Raw genomic sequence first — 18,796 nt, 5'->3', positions numbered from 1 at the left:
AAATTCCTTCCCGACTCCACATACGGCAATCAGACTAGTTCCCTGGATCAACGCCTTATCAAGGAATCTAGTGTATATACCCTGTAACATTATACTTTTCCAGAAAGGTATCCAGTCCCCTCTTACATTTAAGTAATGAATCACTCATTACAACATCATACGGCAGAGAGTTCCATAGTCTCACTGCTCTTACAGTAAAGAATCCGCGTCTGTTATTATGCTTAAACCTTCTTTCCTCCAGACGTAGAGGATGCCCCCTTGTCCCTGTCTCAGGTCCATGATTAAAAAGATCATCAGAAAGGTCTCTGTACTGTCCCCTCATATATTTATACATTAACATAAGATCACCCCTTAGTCTTCGTTTTTCCAAACTACATAGCCCCAAGTGTAATAACCTATCTTGGTATTGCAGATCCCCCAGTCCTCTAATAACCTTGGTCGCTCTTCTCTGCACCCGCTCCAGTTCAGCTATGTCTTTCTTATACACCGGAGACCAGAACTGTGCACAGTATTCTAAGTGTGGTCGCACTAGTGACTTGTATAGAGGTAAAATGATGTTCTCCTCATGAGCATCTATGCCTCTTTTAATGCATCCCATTATTTTATTTGCCTTTGTAGCAGCTGCCTGACACTGGCCACTGAATATGAGTTTGTCATCCACCCATACACCCAGGTCTTTTTCATTGACGGTTTTGCCCAGAGTTTTAGAATTAAGCACATAGTTATACATCTTATTACTTCTACCCAAGTGCATGACGTTACATTTATCCCCATTAAAGCTCATTTGCCATTTATCAGCCCAAGCTTCTAGTTTACATAAATCATCCTGTAATATAAAATTGTCCTCCCCTGTATTGATTACCCTGCAGAGTTTAGTGTCAGCTGCAAATATTGAAATTCTACTCTATGCCCCCTACAAGATCATTAATAAATATGTTAAAAAGAAGAGGGCCCAATACTGACCCCTGTGGCACCCCACTACTAACCGCGACCCAGTCCGAGTGTGCTCCATTAATAACCACCCTTTGTTTCCTATGCCTGAGCCAGCTCTCAACCCACTTGCACATATTTTCCCCTATCCCCATTATTCTCATTTTATGTAACAACCTTTTGTGTGGCACCGCATCAAAAGCTTTTGAAAAGTCCATATACACTACGTCCACTGGGTTCCCTTGGTCCAGTCCGGAACTTTCCTCTTCATAGAAGCTGATCAAATTAGTCTGACATGAATGGTCCCTAGTAAACCCGTGCTGATACTGGGTCATGAGGTTATTCCTCTTCAGATACTCCAGTATAGCATCCCTTAGAATGCCCTCCAGGATTTTACCCACAGTAGAGGTTAAGCTTACTGGCCTATAATTTCCGAGTTCAGTTTTTGTCCCCTTTTTTGAATATTGGCACCACATTATACGCCAGTCCTGTGGTACAGACCCTGTTATTATGGAGTCTTTAAAGATTAAAAATAATGGTCTATCAATGACTGTACTTAGTTCCTGCAGTAGCAGGGTGTATCCCATCCGGGCCCGGAGATTTGTCAATTTTTGTGATTTTTAGACGCCGCCGTACTTCCTGCTGGGTTAAGCAGGTAACATTTAATTGGGAATTTTTATCACTAGTCATATTGGCTGCCATGGAATTTTCTTGTGTAAATACTGATGAAAAAAAGTCATTTAGCATATTGGCTTTTTCCTCATCCTCATCCACCATTTCACCCAGACTATTTTTAAGGAGACAACACTATCATTTTTTAGTTTCTTACTATTTACATAGTTAAAGAATATTTTTGGGATTATTTTTACTCTCTCTGGCAATGAGTCTCTCTGTCTCAATCTTTGCTGCCTTGATTTGCTTATTACAGAATGTATTTAATTTTCTGTATTTATTTAATGCCTCCTCACTACCTACTTCCTTTAATTCTCTAAATGCTTTCTTTTTGTCACTTATTGCGCCCCTTACAGCTCTATTTAGCCATATTGGTTTCCTTCTATTTCTAGTATGTTTATTCCCATACGGTATATACTGTGCACAGGTCCTATCCAGGATGCTAATAAACGTCTCCCATTTTCTTTGTGTATTTTTATGTCTCAGGATATCGTCCCAGTTAATTGCACCAAGATCCTCTCTCATCCGTTGGAAATTTGCCCTCCTGAAGTTTAGTGTCCTTGTTACCCCTCTACTACACATCTTATTTGTAGGCCATTGGTTGCTTTTAGTGCATCTCATCTGAAGTCTATTTTATCTTTTGAGCTCAAAAAGCCTTGGAAAAAGAAGTATCAAAGTATCAGTGCTCATTGTCTACTCAACCGTTACTACGCAAGTCTTTCACAGGACCAGTTTAGCAAAAAGTCTAAAAATATTACAAAAGTAGGGAAAGAAGTTGAGGCAATCAAGTTGTCCTGCTGAGATTAGAGCCTATAAATTTAGGGCTCGTAGGGCAATACCAGTCACAAGTCACCATGCCACCCTTACATGTGCAGTTATCGGTTTAGGACTTTGCATGGCCAAGCAACATGTAGACTCTCTCATGCATGTTCAAAAAGTCCCTAATAGGAAACTTTTTAACATTTCTAATTTAGCATTGTGGTACATAATCACCATATTTTACATAAAATGCTGAAACGGTCTTATAAATAACACAATATAGCACTAATAAATACAATAAAATACTTCTCATAAAGTCCAGTCTACATATCTTGCCTTACCGAGAGGTCTTCAAGACAAAAGCTGTAGATTTAGCGAGATTTAGGTAAATCTCAATCTATTGAGTCTGTGCAAGCAACGCATCATTCTTCATTTCCCATTTCCCATTGCCTTTGAATCTTCTACTTTTGTGTCCATAGATACTTGATCCACGTGATAGATAGATACTTCATCCACGTGAACCATCACAAAATGTTTTAAGAGTTTAGATGCTTCATGAATAACAATTTGGTAGGTATCTCTTCATGTCTTGTAGAGTCTTTCGTCAACCTTCTTCTGGAGATGGTAAAAACACTTCTTCCCATTGGGTCATGGACTCGTTATAGGTTGGAGGAGGTGTTAAGGGTTCCGGGAATCGCTCTTCTGGGATAAATCCAGTTCTCTTGAGTTCATGAATGTCAGAGCTGATACGGAGTAAGGTAGGGTTGGGAAGTCTCAGGTCTGTACTGACTCCTCTTCGATGGGCCAAGTCACTCTGATAAGGAGGGGGTTCGATATCTGGAGTTGGGCCGAGAGTCACTGTCCACACGGTGGTAGTGCCGTAGAGTATAACATCTTCGTAACGAGGAGCTTCAAACAGAGATGGGTCCCTGTGGGAACAAAAAAGGTAAAGCATTAGGAAAGTAGAAAAGGAGAGATGACAAACGTGGCCGCAGGGTTAAAAGCAAGTCAATCCCAATAAGAGACTCAAACTACAATACCTTCATCATAAAGTGTGGAGGCTTAGATACACCAGAAAATAACACAGTCTCACATATGGCCAAGAGCTGAGACTTTTATGCATCAGCTTAGCAGACAGTATCACACATGATAGGATTAGATACCACAACTCAGTAAACAGTATTTCATATCATAGCCTTGGGCATATACATGGGCTGATCATAGAGTGCCACATGAGATCGGCTTAGATACACAGTCCCATTGACATGTATCATATGTGATAAGTTGACAGTATCAAATAGTCTACAATATTATAGGCTTAGATGCATCACCTTAGCTAAAAGTATCACATATAATAGGCATAATTTATTTAGATACATCAGTTCTGCAGATGGTATTACATAGTATTAGCTTAGATGCGCTTGCCCTTCAGATTGTGTCACACATGATATGCTTAGAAACATCTAAGACACATGTGCTGGGCTTGGATACAAACAGAATAACACATAATAAGCTTAGATACACGTCTCATGGAGAGTATCACACATAAATGGCTTACATACGTCAGAGTTTTAGTATGTATCATATATGATAGGTCCAGATACACCAAACCGGCAGACAGCATCACATGTATATGGCTTAGATGCAGTGATTCTTCTGTAGACCGAGACTGTAGACCAGTGTTCCCCATCTCCAGTCCTCAAGAGCTACCAACAGGTCGTGTTTTCAGGATTTCCTTAGTATGGCCCAGGTGATGGAATTGTTGCCTGTCTAGATGATGGAATTCTCACCTGGGCAATACTAAGGAAATCCTGAAAACATGACCCGTTGGTGGCTCTTGAGGACCGAACTTGGGGAACACTGCTGTAGACTGTACTGAACTACAGTGAAAAAGTATCCCCCTTATATCTAATCTCACAGAGGCCGGGAATGCAGCAGCCATAGAGTTAGGGAGAGAAAGCCATAAAACACCGAAGAAACTGTACGTATAGTGTGTGTGTGACGCAGTGAAGAAGATTAGTGTGTGGGGAACAGGTCAACTTGTCATCACTAAGGCTGTCAGCCGGAAAGAAGTCTTAAAGATCCTCAGAGCATTACTCATATCTTTTCAGGGCAATTCGAGGTTTTGGAGTCCTTTTGATTGGCCGCAAATCGATTTTCCGAGGGAAATTCTGCAAAGTTGGCAAATTCGAATTTCAAAAGATTTGTTATCTCTACAAATCATCGATCTTTATATGTTCAGGAGGGACAAGTATAAGGTATTCAGTTATTTCTGGTTAATATTTAATGTAAGGAAGTAACACATTATTTCGGTAGGAATGCTAATACTACATTTTTAAGGCTTGGGGCTTAGTCAGCATATTCCTGTCCATTTATTTTTTTCACATTCTTTTGCAGAAAAAAAGTGGCTAATCCAAGAGGTCTCGCTGCTGATTACAACCAGAATAGGACCGACAGCTGTAAATGTACAGTGATTGCTCCTGGGCTGTAACCAGTTGCCATTGTCAATTTATATTGAAGGGTTAAAGCTTCTGCTTCGGCAATCCAGCAGGAGCACGTCTGGTCCCCATCCGTCAGACGCAGCTAGGGAACTGGTGCAAAAGGCAGAAGTGGCTTATTACCACTTCTGTCTTCTCTTTTGCTGGCTACATAGCCCTCAATAAGCAATATGCAGTCAATAGGAGCATTACTGGCACTGCTGATACTTCTGTTGCACCTGGCGATCATGATAGCAGAGCTGCTGGGACCAGATAAGCTCTGCCAGTGAAACCTGGTAATAGCAGGGGGCTGTTTTCCCCTGTAACTAGGGATCATATGAATGTACTAGTTACAGGGGAAAAAAAGAGAAATACAAAAATATGTTACCCAGAGATCTTTTATAATATCTTTGGGCAACAAATTATTTAATATTAACAAGATTTATGTATAAAAAAAAGGTAAAAGGTAATAAAAAGTCCCTAGCACAAAAAAAATACCAAAAAAATGTATTTTTTCATAAAAAATATACACAATTTACAGTAATTACATGACTACAATAAAAAAAAGCTACATATTGGGTATCCCTATGAAAGTATTATTATTATAATTATTAATTTATATAGCACCATTAATTCCATGGTGCTGTACATGAGAAAGGGGTTACGTACAGAATTATAGATATCGTTTACAGTAAACAAATTTACAATGACAGACTGGTACAGAGGGGAGAGGACACATATTACACAGCATTTTATACGTGCCCCAAAACATCCCCAAAAAGTATAATTTGTCGTGCAAAAAGCAATGCCTGATGCAACTACAATAGTGGTAAAAATAAAACAAAAAATATGCTGAAAAGAGGAGAGGCAAAAATAGAAAAATTGGCAGGTCAAAGAGCCCTTTTCCAGCATGGGCAATTAGGGAATAAATTAAACATGCCCATTGAAAACAGATGTGCATGGTGGGTCTATGATCTAGCTCAAGGCTACATGCGCATAGTTCACTTTATTTCTTGGCCTGGTGGACAGATGCAGGGACTGACCGAGGTCCATGTGAAAAATAGCTTGTGTGAATTAGTACATAGGGTAACATTGGGTCCATGTGCTAACCATTCTCCATCGCTCTCAGACAGCTCACAAACAAAAAAAAACCTTTAAAAGAAAGTAGTCTCATTCCTAAATTAGAGTCCGGAAGGTAAAGGGGTTCAAGATGTACGTAGGGTTTGTCCAACATTATGACACTAGTGAGTGGATCACCCAATGGCTTCCTGCAGGAATCAACGACCTCCAAAAATGGGTTGGTTTATTCAATAATGTTACATCCTGGGACAATCTGATTTCATAACGACCTTACATTTTCTATATTGTTCCCTCCACTTTTAAATTCTAATTTATTTCACTTAAAAAAATTACTTTGGAATTTTCCATATTTTTTTTTACTATTATTGCCCCCTGGACCATAAACAGACTGTCCTATATCAACGGGAAAAAGGATGATGACACCATCATCTAGACCATCTAGATCTTTTATAGGTATTTGGACAGGTCCATGTGGTATTAGCAGGTGTATACGACATATACGGTATTATAGCTGCTGTTTACAGTCAGTTGAGTTTTCTTCTTGCACTTGAGTTTTCTTCATCGTAAACTTTGACGAGAAAAATACACTTGACCTCCATATTATGTCATCATCTACACTTGTCACTGCTATGAAAGAGAAGGATGTCACAAGGTTTTTTATTGGTACTTGTTGATTGCATACCATACCTGATTGACGTGCACATTCTCCCTTCTAGCTTTGACCTTAGCAGAACATGCTGGTGCTCTAGTTAGATCTGGTTGAGTCTGGAAAGCATTTCTTTGGAACCCAACCCTCAGGACAGATTTTTTCAATGGTTTTGTTTAGCATTAATTGATCTGTGCAGATACTACATGTAAGAAACCATGTTGGTGGACAGAAGAGGTGTTAGGCTGAAGAACATTGGATCCACCAGAGGTGAAAGTTCTGCATTCCTAACCTTCACTAGATGCACTTCACTTACATCATCAGCAGTACCGTGTATTCACAATAGACACATCCTCAGCACAGTCTAATAGGTTATTTATGAAATAGCCCAATGGAGTGATGAACCCTGTGAGAGGTTACTTGAGATAACTGGATCACAGCCTGACACCACCTAATTGTTCTGCTATGTTCTAGTCCGGATAACGAATGTTTATAGGTCAAGTACTATTTCACGTAGCATATAGCTGCCTACAGCTGAGACTCAGACTCCTACAAACATATGAACGCTGAGCTCCGAATGACCATGTAGTTTAAAATAGGGTGAGAGGAATAAATGCTACCAGACATCTCTGTGCCCCTCAGTCATCTTTGTATCATCCAGACATGTCTGTCCCCTCCAGACTCCTCTATCTCTTCCAGACTCCTCTATCTCTTCCAGACTCCTTGGTCTCCTTCAAATACCTTCAGACTCCACTGTTCCCTCGGGACTCTTCTGTTTCTTCCAAACACCTGCCAAACTATAACCTATATAACTCTGTTGCCCACAGACTCCTTTTCATCCCTCCAGACAGTTCTGTTACCTCCAGGCATGTCTGTCCTTTTCAGACGACTCCGTTCCATCCAAACACATATCTTCCCTTCAGACACCCATGCCCCCTTCAATCCACTGTGTATTCTACAGACGTCTCTGGTCCCTGACACTGTACATTCTAGGCTTCTTTGTTCCCCTCTAGAAATACACATCTGTCTCATCCAGACTCTGTTCCCTACAGAATCTTCCTTTATCCTTCAGAATTCAATGCTCCCTCCATATTCTTCTATTCCCTCCAGACACTTCTGTATCCTCCAAACTCTGCTATTACCTCCAGAGTCTTTTGTCCCCTCCAGACACTTCTGTGTCCTCCAAATCCTTCTATTATCTCCAGACTCTTCGGCACTCTCCGGACACCACTGGCCCCTTTAGCTGCATCTGTTCCATTCAAGCAACATTGTTCCCACCAGACACCTCTGTCTTCTCCAGACTCCTGTGCTCCCTAAAGACTTCTCTGATGGCTACTTATCTCTAGGGAGGACAAACTGAGTGTGCACTTGAATTCATACGGCCAGATGATGTCGGAGGAGGGATACAGCGCTCCATATATGTATGATGGTCATCTGGTCTCATCGGCGAGTTTGACAAACTTTCAGTTGATGTAGAATGATCAACCATAGCAGGTACAGAGAAGGCTTACATTTACTTCTGTGGTATCAGTAATTAATTGTTTCATAGTTTTTCATAGTTTTTAAGGTTGAAGGTAGACTTAAGTCCATCGAGTTCATCCTATAACCTAAAATGTTGATTCAGAGAAAGGCAAAACCCCACAATAGCTCCATATTAGGGGGAAAATTCCTTCCTCACTCCACATATGACAATTCCTTAATAATTCTATTACTCAAATCATTCTCTTAATGGGTAGAGAAAATGGGGAGAACACTGTAATATGGTCTCCTGCTCGGGATCCTCATCACTTAGTCACGGTGGACAGTGGTTACAAAGAGTTTCTCTGGCACTGGAGGATCCAACCGGTCCTGCATTAAATGAACAACCTATTGACATGAATGGACATCATGTACTGCTGAATTTTTCTTGTACGGAAGCTGCAGAGAAATTGAAAATTTACTGCCTGGTTTCGCTAAAGATTACAAGCGATTGGTGGGTGTCCAATTGTGGGGAGGTTTTGTGATCTACTTATTCATGTAAAAAGTAGGGATTGTCCCAAGTACCAATTCAGGATGAAAAATATAATAAGAACAAAAAATTGTCAAGTACACCATTTATTCACTCATTCATTTGTCTCTGAGATTTTCTCTAATACATTAGATATGCTATATTATTGATGATAATTAGTAAAGCACTTACGCCACATTCTGAGATTGCTCTGTGTTTCTGACTTCTGTCTCTGCAGGATTCTCTTCATTCTCCGAACTCCTTGATTTTTTTACACATGTCATTACTGTCACCAAAAGATAGCAGATAACAGCTAGGCTGCCAGCGGCCAGGAAACAGATCCCAAGGATGAAGATTCTCTCCGATACAGACAGCAGAACTACACCGATAAGCATAAAGGCCATGCCAAGGGTCACCACCGTCCGGTGCACACCCCTCCAGAAAAAGCTTGATACCATGGCAAGATGTGTAGAATCAACTAAAGAAAGAATACGATAGAGCCAAGTAAGTTACAAAGTATGTAATGAGCTTACATTATAAAACTATATAAAACCATATATAACACCACATTAAGATGTAATATACTGTAGGTGCAGTATAAGGTAAAGTAGAATCACATCAATAAACAGCTTTATTGTCGTCCCACAACATCTATATTATAGTTTTAAAGAATACCTAATATTAGAGCCTTGTACCCCAAAAGGCATGACCAGGTGTAGGTAGAGTATACTAACAATGGGGGGGGAACAATTTATCGATTTAAAAAAGCAGTGTGGGGCGTTATGTTTGTGGCTCAGATTAAATACAATAGGGGGAAATTATATGATGACTGTCCCTCATACAGCTATCATGCCTGAAGTTTAGGGTCTCATGATGGTGTAGAGAATTCTAGAAGTACCGCCATGGGCACTTGTCTCACCCTTACCCTCCTTAAAACTAAGTTAAAGCTTTTTATTGCTTTTTTAATAAAAAACAACAACATTAAGAAGTCATTACATAGTTTTGTCTGACCAAAGATGAAGTTGTTCAGTTTACTCTTTTCAGAAGAAAGAGGAAAATATTATGGAACCAGTTTTATAATCATGTGAAGGATTCTTAGTAGCTATAAAAAGGTTCACTCTAGTTTTTATCCTTATGCTATTGGTCTAGTGCTCTAATATAACAGGGTCCATCGCATTGAAATTTTCTCTTTAATCAATTGGATATTTTTTAGAATCTATTGGCAACCTTCCAGATATTTCCGGAAGTTCCAGTTGTCATATAAACTAATGCACATTATGCTTACTGTGACTATTTAACTGTTTGACAGATACAGGGTTGCCCTTCACTGAACTTTGTATTACATTAATGAGTTCTGAAAAGGTTTTGTGAATGAAATACTTTGATTAGGAAAGTCGTACAATAAATATGCTTTTTTTTCCATTTGTGGTCTACTCAAGAGTCTATATTGTGGACTCTATAACTAAGATCCTATTGGTCCACTATTATTTTAATTAGTTTAACTATTGCTTGCACCATTTTCAAACAATTGATCCTTGACTGAATCTATCCTAACCCTACACTCGAATCATCAGACTCAAATGACTTCTTAGTTAGGCCAAATGCTTAGATATAGAAAATGATGGATACGATGGATGAAGATTACATCTATGATGAGGTCAAAGCTCTGAACTTAGCCCCAAAGAGGCCTGAAATATGTGAGAATCTTGATGCCCAAATTTACATTGAAAAATGTCTTCTATAGGGAGGTCCAAACCATCACTAGAATATGGCCAGTATATTTAGGATATGAGTGAACATCTCATCTTGACAAAGGGGTTGTCTTCTCAAAGTGGTGGTCTTTTGGAGATCTATAACTATACAATAATTCTTAGAACAATAATTCTTATTTTGTTGACGCTCCATTGAAAATTTTGATAGCCCCAAAAATAATGTAAAATTTTCTAGAGAACCACCATCTATACAGTCAAAGTAGGATTGGAGGCGCCAAAATTTTCAGAGTTGCCAGAGGGCTAAAAACAACTTCATGCTCTGGAATGAAGACAATTCTTAGTAACATTATCTGTAACACAATTATGAATGCTTTGTAGACAACTGGTCTCAAGTGAGGTAATTGGTTTTGGAAGTCTTTCACAGGGTCAGGTGTATCAGATGTATTACTTTTTTGTCTAGAGCTACTCGGGATTAGCAATCTTTTATGTAGCTATCTTTTTTATTTATTGACAGAAGCTTAGCTTGACATAGATCTAATTATGGTCAAACAGGAATGAACTGTGCGACACCTTGACCTAAATTGCGAGTTGACTTAAAGAGCAGATTATGAGATGTTGATGGATGCACCAGGAAAGCTGAATATAGGTTGTTCCCCGGTGATCAGTTTCAATGTGCATAAGAACCTGTATTAATTCTGAAGCACCACCGCGTGGGAAATAAAGATTATGGAACATGACGCCTATTGAATTCCATGTAACACCCAGACATGGTGGGTCTTCCAATGACAATTGATACAGTTCTGTATATCTTGTCATATAGCTATTACGTAAGGTACAGACCCTACAAAACTAAGACATGGTGCCTGACAAACAATGGAGGAACCATGGTTCTTATACTCAGTTGCTCGAGAAGGTGCAAAGCGTCAAAGTCTGTTGATGGCCTACAGGTATGTTATGGATGGGCTATAAATTCTTTAGTCCCAGAAGACCCACTGCCTTTATATGACATTGACCAGGATCCTTATCTATCTGATAATAGTGACCAAACCTACTAATCAATATTAGAGTCCTGAAACAACCATTAGTTCACACTATTGTCTGTTCTTCACACTGGATAATTGATGGAAGTCGTAAACTAAGAACCTTGCTCAATTAACTTACTATGCCCCAAGGGTATCTAAGCATGGCAAGCCCTTTAAGATGTAGACTTGACAAGCCTATAATTACTGTATTATTGGCTTTTGAAGATAATATCACCTCTACCCTCAAAAAAATAGACATCTAATTATTGATTACAATGGAAAAACTCCAGAACCAGATTTTCTCAGTAGTATACAAAATATGTATTACTTGCTCTCTTTAGAAGTTAACATATTATTAATACCTTCAGGTCTTCCTGGAATTTAGGTAAATTAGAATTAATTGTTTTGGCTTCTATTATGGGATATCTCCCTAAAGTGTAGAAAAAAAAATTCAAAAATAAGCATATACTTTATGAGGAAATACTGTTTGTTCACTCCTAAAACAATAGATGTGAAGCTATTGGGATTCATGAGATTTGCGCCAAGTAACTCTTATAGAATAATTCTAATTACCATAGTTTATAAGCATTACTTGGTGCAATAATTATTATTATAGATTGATAGGATGTCAAAAATCAATTGTTAAATAAACACGACATGACCCTTCTGGAGTGGTAGAAAATGAACATTGGGTACTAAGAATCCTACTGTATGTGTCCTTCATTGATTCAGAACCTACTTGGAACCTTGATCGGGGTTTGTTGGATGCTGCGCTCTGGATACTCTCCTAAAGCTTCAGAAATTGGATTTTGAGCCCAACCTCAAAAAAAGAGCTTATTCAGTTGAGTCACCCACCAGAGCCTAGGCGTACTCGGTACCGGGTCCAGTACTTAAAAGGGATGTCACGGTGGCGGTGACCCGGTCCGTGGCCCTGGGCGCCCAAGTAAAAGGGATAGTTTTTAAACGGAATTGTAAAGCAATAAAAGTTTGTGACGCCACCTGTGGTACTCGGTCAGGGGTGACCGACACTGCTTAAAGGGGTCCTCTGGGGGTAATGGTATGTCAGCAAGATGGTATTGCTTCCCACAGGTGAAGCTGGGTCCCCAGGGCTCCCAATGTGTATGGCAACGATAGTGTGGTGCCGGTAAATAAATAGAAGACACAAGGTGGTGACGTCTTTACCTGATTTACTGGTTGTAGCAGGCCACAGTCCAGGGTACCAGTAACATGTGGTGATATGGTCCAGTCAGCCTGGAGGCAATGGTGAATCCCTCTCCCAGGTGAAGTCCGTAAGCCTTCCTGCTTTCGCTCGTATGCGAGGTCCTTGCTGCCTGTGGCTTGCTGACAAAGTCCCCTCTCTCCTGTCCTGGGACAGTAACCCGTATGGTGGGCAGTGCAAGCCTTTTTATAGGGGCTCTATCACGACCCGGGCTCTCTGTATACTGCTGCACCTTCAGGTGTGGGTGTAGGCAAAACACATAAAGTTCTTTGCCCTCCGGTTCTGCTGTGGGACCTAGAGTTCAACACCACCTCGGGCTCCCGGTGCCCGGTTCCTGCGCTTCGACTCAGAGTGTGCCCGGTCACAGTTCCCCTCTAAGCTCTTGCCTTCTCCTGTGCTTCTTTCCTCAGATGCTCACTAACAACCTGAAGGGATGGAATATCTTCCATTCCTGGAGCTGCAGCACACACGTGGCTGCACGGCCCCACTCTCTGCTCTTCTTCTCTCCTCCACTGTCTCTCCAGACTGAACTAACTCCTCCTCCAGACCAGAATACTTAAAGCTGGGGAAGCTCCTCTGAATCCGGGTTCAGAGCTCCCCCTTCTGGCCTGGATTCAGAATGTGTTGAATGTAGGTCCTTACCTGGTAAAGGGAATCCTCCTTGCCTCCAAGCATGACTTCACCCTCCCCGAATGGAAGGCAACATCACTGTAACAACCGGTTACCTGGGGTGTTACACTCTCATTGCAACGTTGCCTCTAATTGCAACTTGATTGCAGGTTGGAACATGCACCGTGACTTTGCCATCATTGGCCACAATGTAAAGTGCATGCGACTTCTGATTTGTTGGTCACCTATCGGCGAATATGCCGAATCAAAGCTACAACTTTTAACTGTACAATTTTTTTGGGTCATGCAACATGATGTACTCTGGAGCCCTACGCTAAAAGAAACGGGGTTATAAGAAACACTCTATGTTCTTAAGTGACCTGATAATATAATGCCGGGTTTATAAGAGAGATAATTAAATTTCAACATTGATGCTCTTCAGACGGATTTACGACAACCCGTAGTGTACTGTAAACTGTGACCCAGGGTTTAGTCACTTCACTATTATACGTCTATAACATGAAGTGACTCATTTCACTTTTGTTTATGTTTTTATATTCTCTCGTTGCTGTATTTTTGTCCTTGAACCGAGACTCATGATGTCTGCATTGTGCTTGTATTAGTTATATATTGATATTGAGACCCCATAAAGCTATTTTGTAATAGGCATCACACCTCTAACATTTATTGCATTGAAAAAGGTAAGAAAACACATATTTAGTGAGGTATTAAAGGATTTGTATAAGGTTAGATATGAGAGATTTGCTATTTTTTTAGTGATGAGCGAATATACTCGTTACTCGAGATTTCTCGAGCATGCTCGGGGGTCTCCGAGTATTTTTTAGTGCTCGAAGATTTAGTTTTTCTTGCCGCAGCTGAATGATTTACATCTGATAGGCAGCATAATACATGTGGGGGTTGCCTGGTTGCTAGGGAATCCCCACATGTACTTATGCTGGCTAACTGATGCAAATCATTCAGCTGTGGCAAGAAAAACTAAATCTCCAAGCACTAAAAAATACTCGGAGGTCACCCGAGCATGCTCGGGAAATCTCGAGTAACGAGTATATTCGCTCATCATACTATTTTTTGTCTTAGATAAAGCCCCACTTTTGTCAATAGGTAGGGATGAGCGGACTCGTGGATTTTCGGGTTCGTCCGAACTTTTTTCCAAAGTTTGGTTCAAGTACCAGAACTCTACTCGAACCAGAAGCCCATAGAAGTCAATGGGGACCAAAACTTTGCTGCTATAAAATGATGGTAGTAAGGTCTCTCGCTCTGTTTCTGTGATCCCGGAACTACGAACACTAAAACAGACTTCTGGGAGAAGTCTGTGTTTGGAGTTCAGCACCGGTTCGGACCCCGATCTTTACGGTTTGCTCATCTCTATCCATAGGTTGTTTCTGGCATTTCAGTCAACAGTGTTCGAGTACATGGGACTGAGCCACACAAAACCTCTAAACGGAAGAGGCACTGTTTCTGAGGTAATACAACTTTCTCACAAACTATGCAAATAGTTCTCCTGTAGTGGAAGAAAACCGGCTTCCTAGTGACCCTGATTGCAGATAATGACTGAGTAAAGTCTCTACCACGAGGAAAAGACACCCAGGCATAGACAGTTATTTTGGTGCTTCTTGCACCTTATCTGCACTAATCAGGGTGAGAGGTTTTGACTAGGCGGTATTTCTCCTTCTACAGACCGCTACTCTGAGGGGTGAACTTTGACTTAAAAAATGGATACCTCAAATAGGTGGCACTAGAGGATCAGGTTTCTCTCTATTGGAAGAGAACATATTTGCATATTTTTTCCCAAGGATCATGATACAGCAGAGTGTTGTCTTCCGCGAGGACAGGCCTGGGGCAATTCTTTCCTCTTCACCTATCACAGGTTACCACTGATTTCAAGGACAAGAGCCCAACTGAAGCTGGGGGAGAGGTTCAGCCATTTTATTCCAGTAGGTTCCTGTCCTAGCTGGGTGGATCCCTGTCTCAAGTGTGTGGTCATGGGTGAAGGGAAAAAGGTATTGCCTAAACAACCTCATTAAGGGGGTATTCCCATTTCCAAGAATCTACACCAATTTTTAGTAGGCGTAATAATAAATATAAGAAATCGGATTACAATATGTTGCTTGAACCTAGAGGGTTCAAGCACCATAATAATATTAGCAAATTCCTCCAGTTAGAAATTTTGCATAGTTTTTCAGATTTCTTACATTGCTTACCTCATGTGGTGCATTGCAGTTAGGTGAGGTGTCCATGGTTACGACCACTCATATAGTGACAGTTAGTTAGACACCTCTTAGGGTTTGTAACCATGGATACCTAAGCTATGGCAATTCTATCATGGTGAACAATAGTCAGGTCTGGCTTTAGACTTACGTGATCCCATACTTGCTCTGATTGGTTGCAATGGACAGTTTTACCATAGAGAGTTCTAATAACTCAGGCCCACTTTAAACAACAAGGCTCCGGAGGTTGTGTAAAAGAAAACCACATTTGGAGATAATTTTTGGGAAGGTTATGAGAACATTATGAAATAACCTATTACATCTTATGCGGGATCTGTCCTGTGTGTACAATGATAATGGCAGAGGTCACAATGTAATTATGTGGATGCCTTGTATCGGGAATACAGAATCTCAGAATCGCTTCCTCCGGTAGACCTCCACCCCGCAGCCGGACACTGTATGAGGGATACAGATTTCCCATCCTACTGAACATGTAGAAGCCCCGAAAACTTGCCAGGTCTTGCAGTAAAGGCAGAAAAGATACCAGGGGCCACACAACACTTTTTTTACTAGAAGATACTAGAAACTGTGGACTGTCGCCCACTAGGTTTTCCAGTCCAAGGATGGCTGATGTCCTGCCTTGCTTCCAGGATGGATAGTTTACAGGGCACATATCTATCTAGGCTTTCCTTCAACAGGGCCAAACATCCCTTTCACTCCCCCAACCTTATCCCAATGTGGCCAGGTCTTGACTATGTGGCTACTTTGTGCTACCCCATACTCCCAGTACCTGTGGCACATGCTCCCGAGTCACGTTGATTGTAAGGCCCCTTTCCAATGGTCCATATTTAGTAAAATGTATCATACAATTTTTGAGCTGAGGATTGGCGATCTTACCCAGGTCCTTCCTTCCTGAAAGAACCCCAAGACCCCTCTGCCGCATAAGAGGAGCTCCAATGGACCATGTGTCCATGTACTAGACCCACAATGACCATGTGTTAGCTATAATACCCCAGTATAATAAATAACGTCATTGGGGGTCCAGTACAAATTTTTCATTTGGGACCCAAGTGACGTGTCTGACTCTATATACAGGGAGGTGAATTCCAGTATCGTAAGGGCCCAACATTTCTGGTTGTAAAAGTGCAGCTATTAATAATATACAGTGTAATTGCTTCTCTGAAATAGAACTCTTATACATTATACCATTTTAGATATTATGCCTATAGCTATTATTTTTATGTATTTTATCATTATACTATGCTATTTATTAAACTTTTGCTTAAATAGCGCCATTAATTCCGCAGCGCTTTACAGTCATTATCGGCACTGTCTCCATTGTGGCTCACAATCTAGATTCCCTATCAGCATGTCTTTGGAGTGTGGGAGGAAACCGGAGAACCCGGAGGAAACCCACGCAAACACGGGGAGAACATACAGATATCATCTTTGGTGGGAACTGAACCCAAGTCGCCAGCGACGCGAGGCTGCAGTGCTAACCACTGAGCCACCGTATATAGTGCTAACCACTGAGACACCTATATACTTATACCATGTATTAAACCTATTATGTATCCAATCATTCTAATCTATTATATCATTATACTTTTATATATTATAGTATTATACCTATTTTGTTAGATCATTAAACTTATGTATTATCCTTTTATACTATCTTATACACTTATGTATTTTACTATTGTACCTTTATACTTATTGTGCATTATATTTTTAGACCATACTATAATATTTGTGTATTAAACTATTATATGTGTCATCTTGCTAACTTATTATACTTTTATATTATACCATATTACACGTATTATTATATATTATAAGTTTATGTGTCTATGTATTATATTATGTATATTTATTATACACTTATTAGGTGCAGAGGAATTTATAGCTCGGCCCAAGGGCAGCAATTAACCTCAGTGTCATTTTCAGCTCTTACGTAACTCATGTGTTTATTGATGCAGTATTGCCCATTATGTGCCCTTAAATGCCAGGTTCATATAGGGACTAAACGAGGTTGAGAAACGCATTGGATTTTGCATTTATAGGACATCGTGTATTTTACTACAAACGTCCATGTTTTTGTATTTGCCCAGTGAAAAGGACAACCACAGCAGGGATGGAGAAAGACCTGGAGAGACCTCAGAGATGCAATGAGGGTAATAATCCCGTGTGATTGGGAGTTTATAATACTGTGGTCTGAGCCCCCAATACTAGGGGGGAATTTATCAGAGGGGAGGTTTTGGAATTCAGTTTTGCCTGTGACCATTATTCTCACCAAATCTATCAAAGTGTCGCACCAGGTTACTAAATATCTTGACCTGTTCCGCTTTTTACTCTTCTATCCCTTACTGGAGTGAAAATCACAACTTTTTTACAACTTTTTTTTTACAAGTCCCAATCCAGTTCAGGTCTGTTTGCGTAGCTCACCACGTTCAATGTCACACCCACTGGTTAAAAGTGGCGAGGGTAAAAAAATTACAAAAAGTTGCACAATATTAATACAAGAAAAAAAATGGAAATGTATAATTCCAGAAAATTGGTATATAAAAAAAAAGACTCGATAAATCAGAGCGGTAATGTAGAGAAGATCTATGGTGCAAAAACACCTTGACCTGAAGAGCTGACAATCTAAGCTGGATTCTCATGTACTAGTAGATGTCACTTACCAGTGAGGAGAGGAAACCTGGATCTTCACGTTCTGGGTTTTGGGTCACTCTTCGGTTTGCCCCCAATTTAAGGTTCTGGTTGATTATATTCCTGGGGGGCTTATCCCCGTCTAGGGAGCAGCATTCCTTCGCGTGGATCCTGGTCAGGTCCTGGTAATAAGGTGGTAGGAGGCTGAAGTCAATACCTGAAGTTCTCTGTCCCTGGCTCTTAGGTGTCACTATCAGCAGCCAAGTTTTTGGCTTTGGTCGGAGTCTCTCCGCCTGTAACCTGTCTTCCCTGTCATTTCCACTCATCCAGGAAGTTACAGACTTTATAACAGATGACACAATGTCACTCCCTCCAACCACACTGATAAGAGTCTGTTCACTCCTGTACCAGGAGCAGCACATCGCCCCTCCCCGCCTGAGCACAGTGCATGCACCTGAAGGCAAGAGGAACTACAACTCCCAGAAAACCATGCTATTAGATAGGTATTGATCAATGTTACAACCCCCATTCGCCATTCTGGCTACTTTTTAATGAAAAAAGTCACTTCAGTATTTTTAACACATTTTCAGCAAATCATCTGCAATTCTCAATGTCAGGAGAGCTGATGTAAAGGCCTACACATTTATGTTATTGGGTATACAGATAGATCATTTTTATTTATATAGCTCCAACATATTCCTCAGCACTTTACAATTAAGCAGGGACATGTACAGACCATAAATAAAATACAAGGTAAGACCGTGAACAGTTACAGGAGGGGCAAGGGTCTGGCTGCTCGCGAG

At 40.5% G+C, this 18,796-nt stretch overlaps 1 protein-coding gene across 1 annotated transcript; it reads right to left on the bottom strand.

Moving 5' to 3' along the window:
* Nucleotides 1-614: 614 nt before the first annotated feature.
* LOC143769499 (uncharacterized) lies at nucleotides 615-18,313 on the bottom strand. The gene is made up of 3 exons (XM_077258124.1): nucleotides 18,026-18,313; nucleotides 8,744-9,029; nucleotides 615-3,290 (listed from the first exon to the last, which is right to left on the bottom strand). The coding sequence occupies exons 2-3, from the start codon at nucleotides 9,007-9,009 to the stop codon at nucleotides 2,966-2,968; spliced, it is 591 nt and encodes a 196-aa protein (XP_077114239.1). The 5' UTR covers nucleotides 9,010-9,029; nucleotides 18,026-18,313; the 3' UTR covers nucleotides 615-2,965.
* Nucleotides 18,314-18,796: the final 483 nt, after the last annotated feature.

The sequence above is a fragment of the Ranitomeya variabilis genome, chromosome 4 (genome assembly GCF_051348905.1).
Source record: "Ranitomeya variabilis isolate aRanVar5 chromosome 4, aRanVar5.hap1, whole genome shotgun sequence".
In the NCBI taxonomy this organism is placed as follows: domain Eukaryota; kingdom Metazoa; phylum Chordata; class Amphibia; order Anura; family Dendrobatidae; genus Ranitomeya; species Ranitomeya variabilis.
This window is presented reverse-complemented; position numbering and strand designations above follow the sequence as displayed.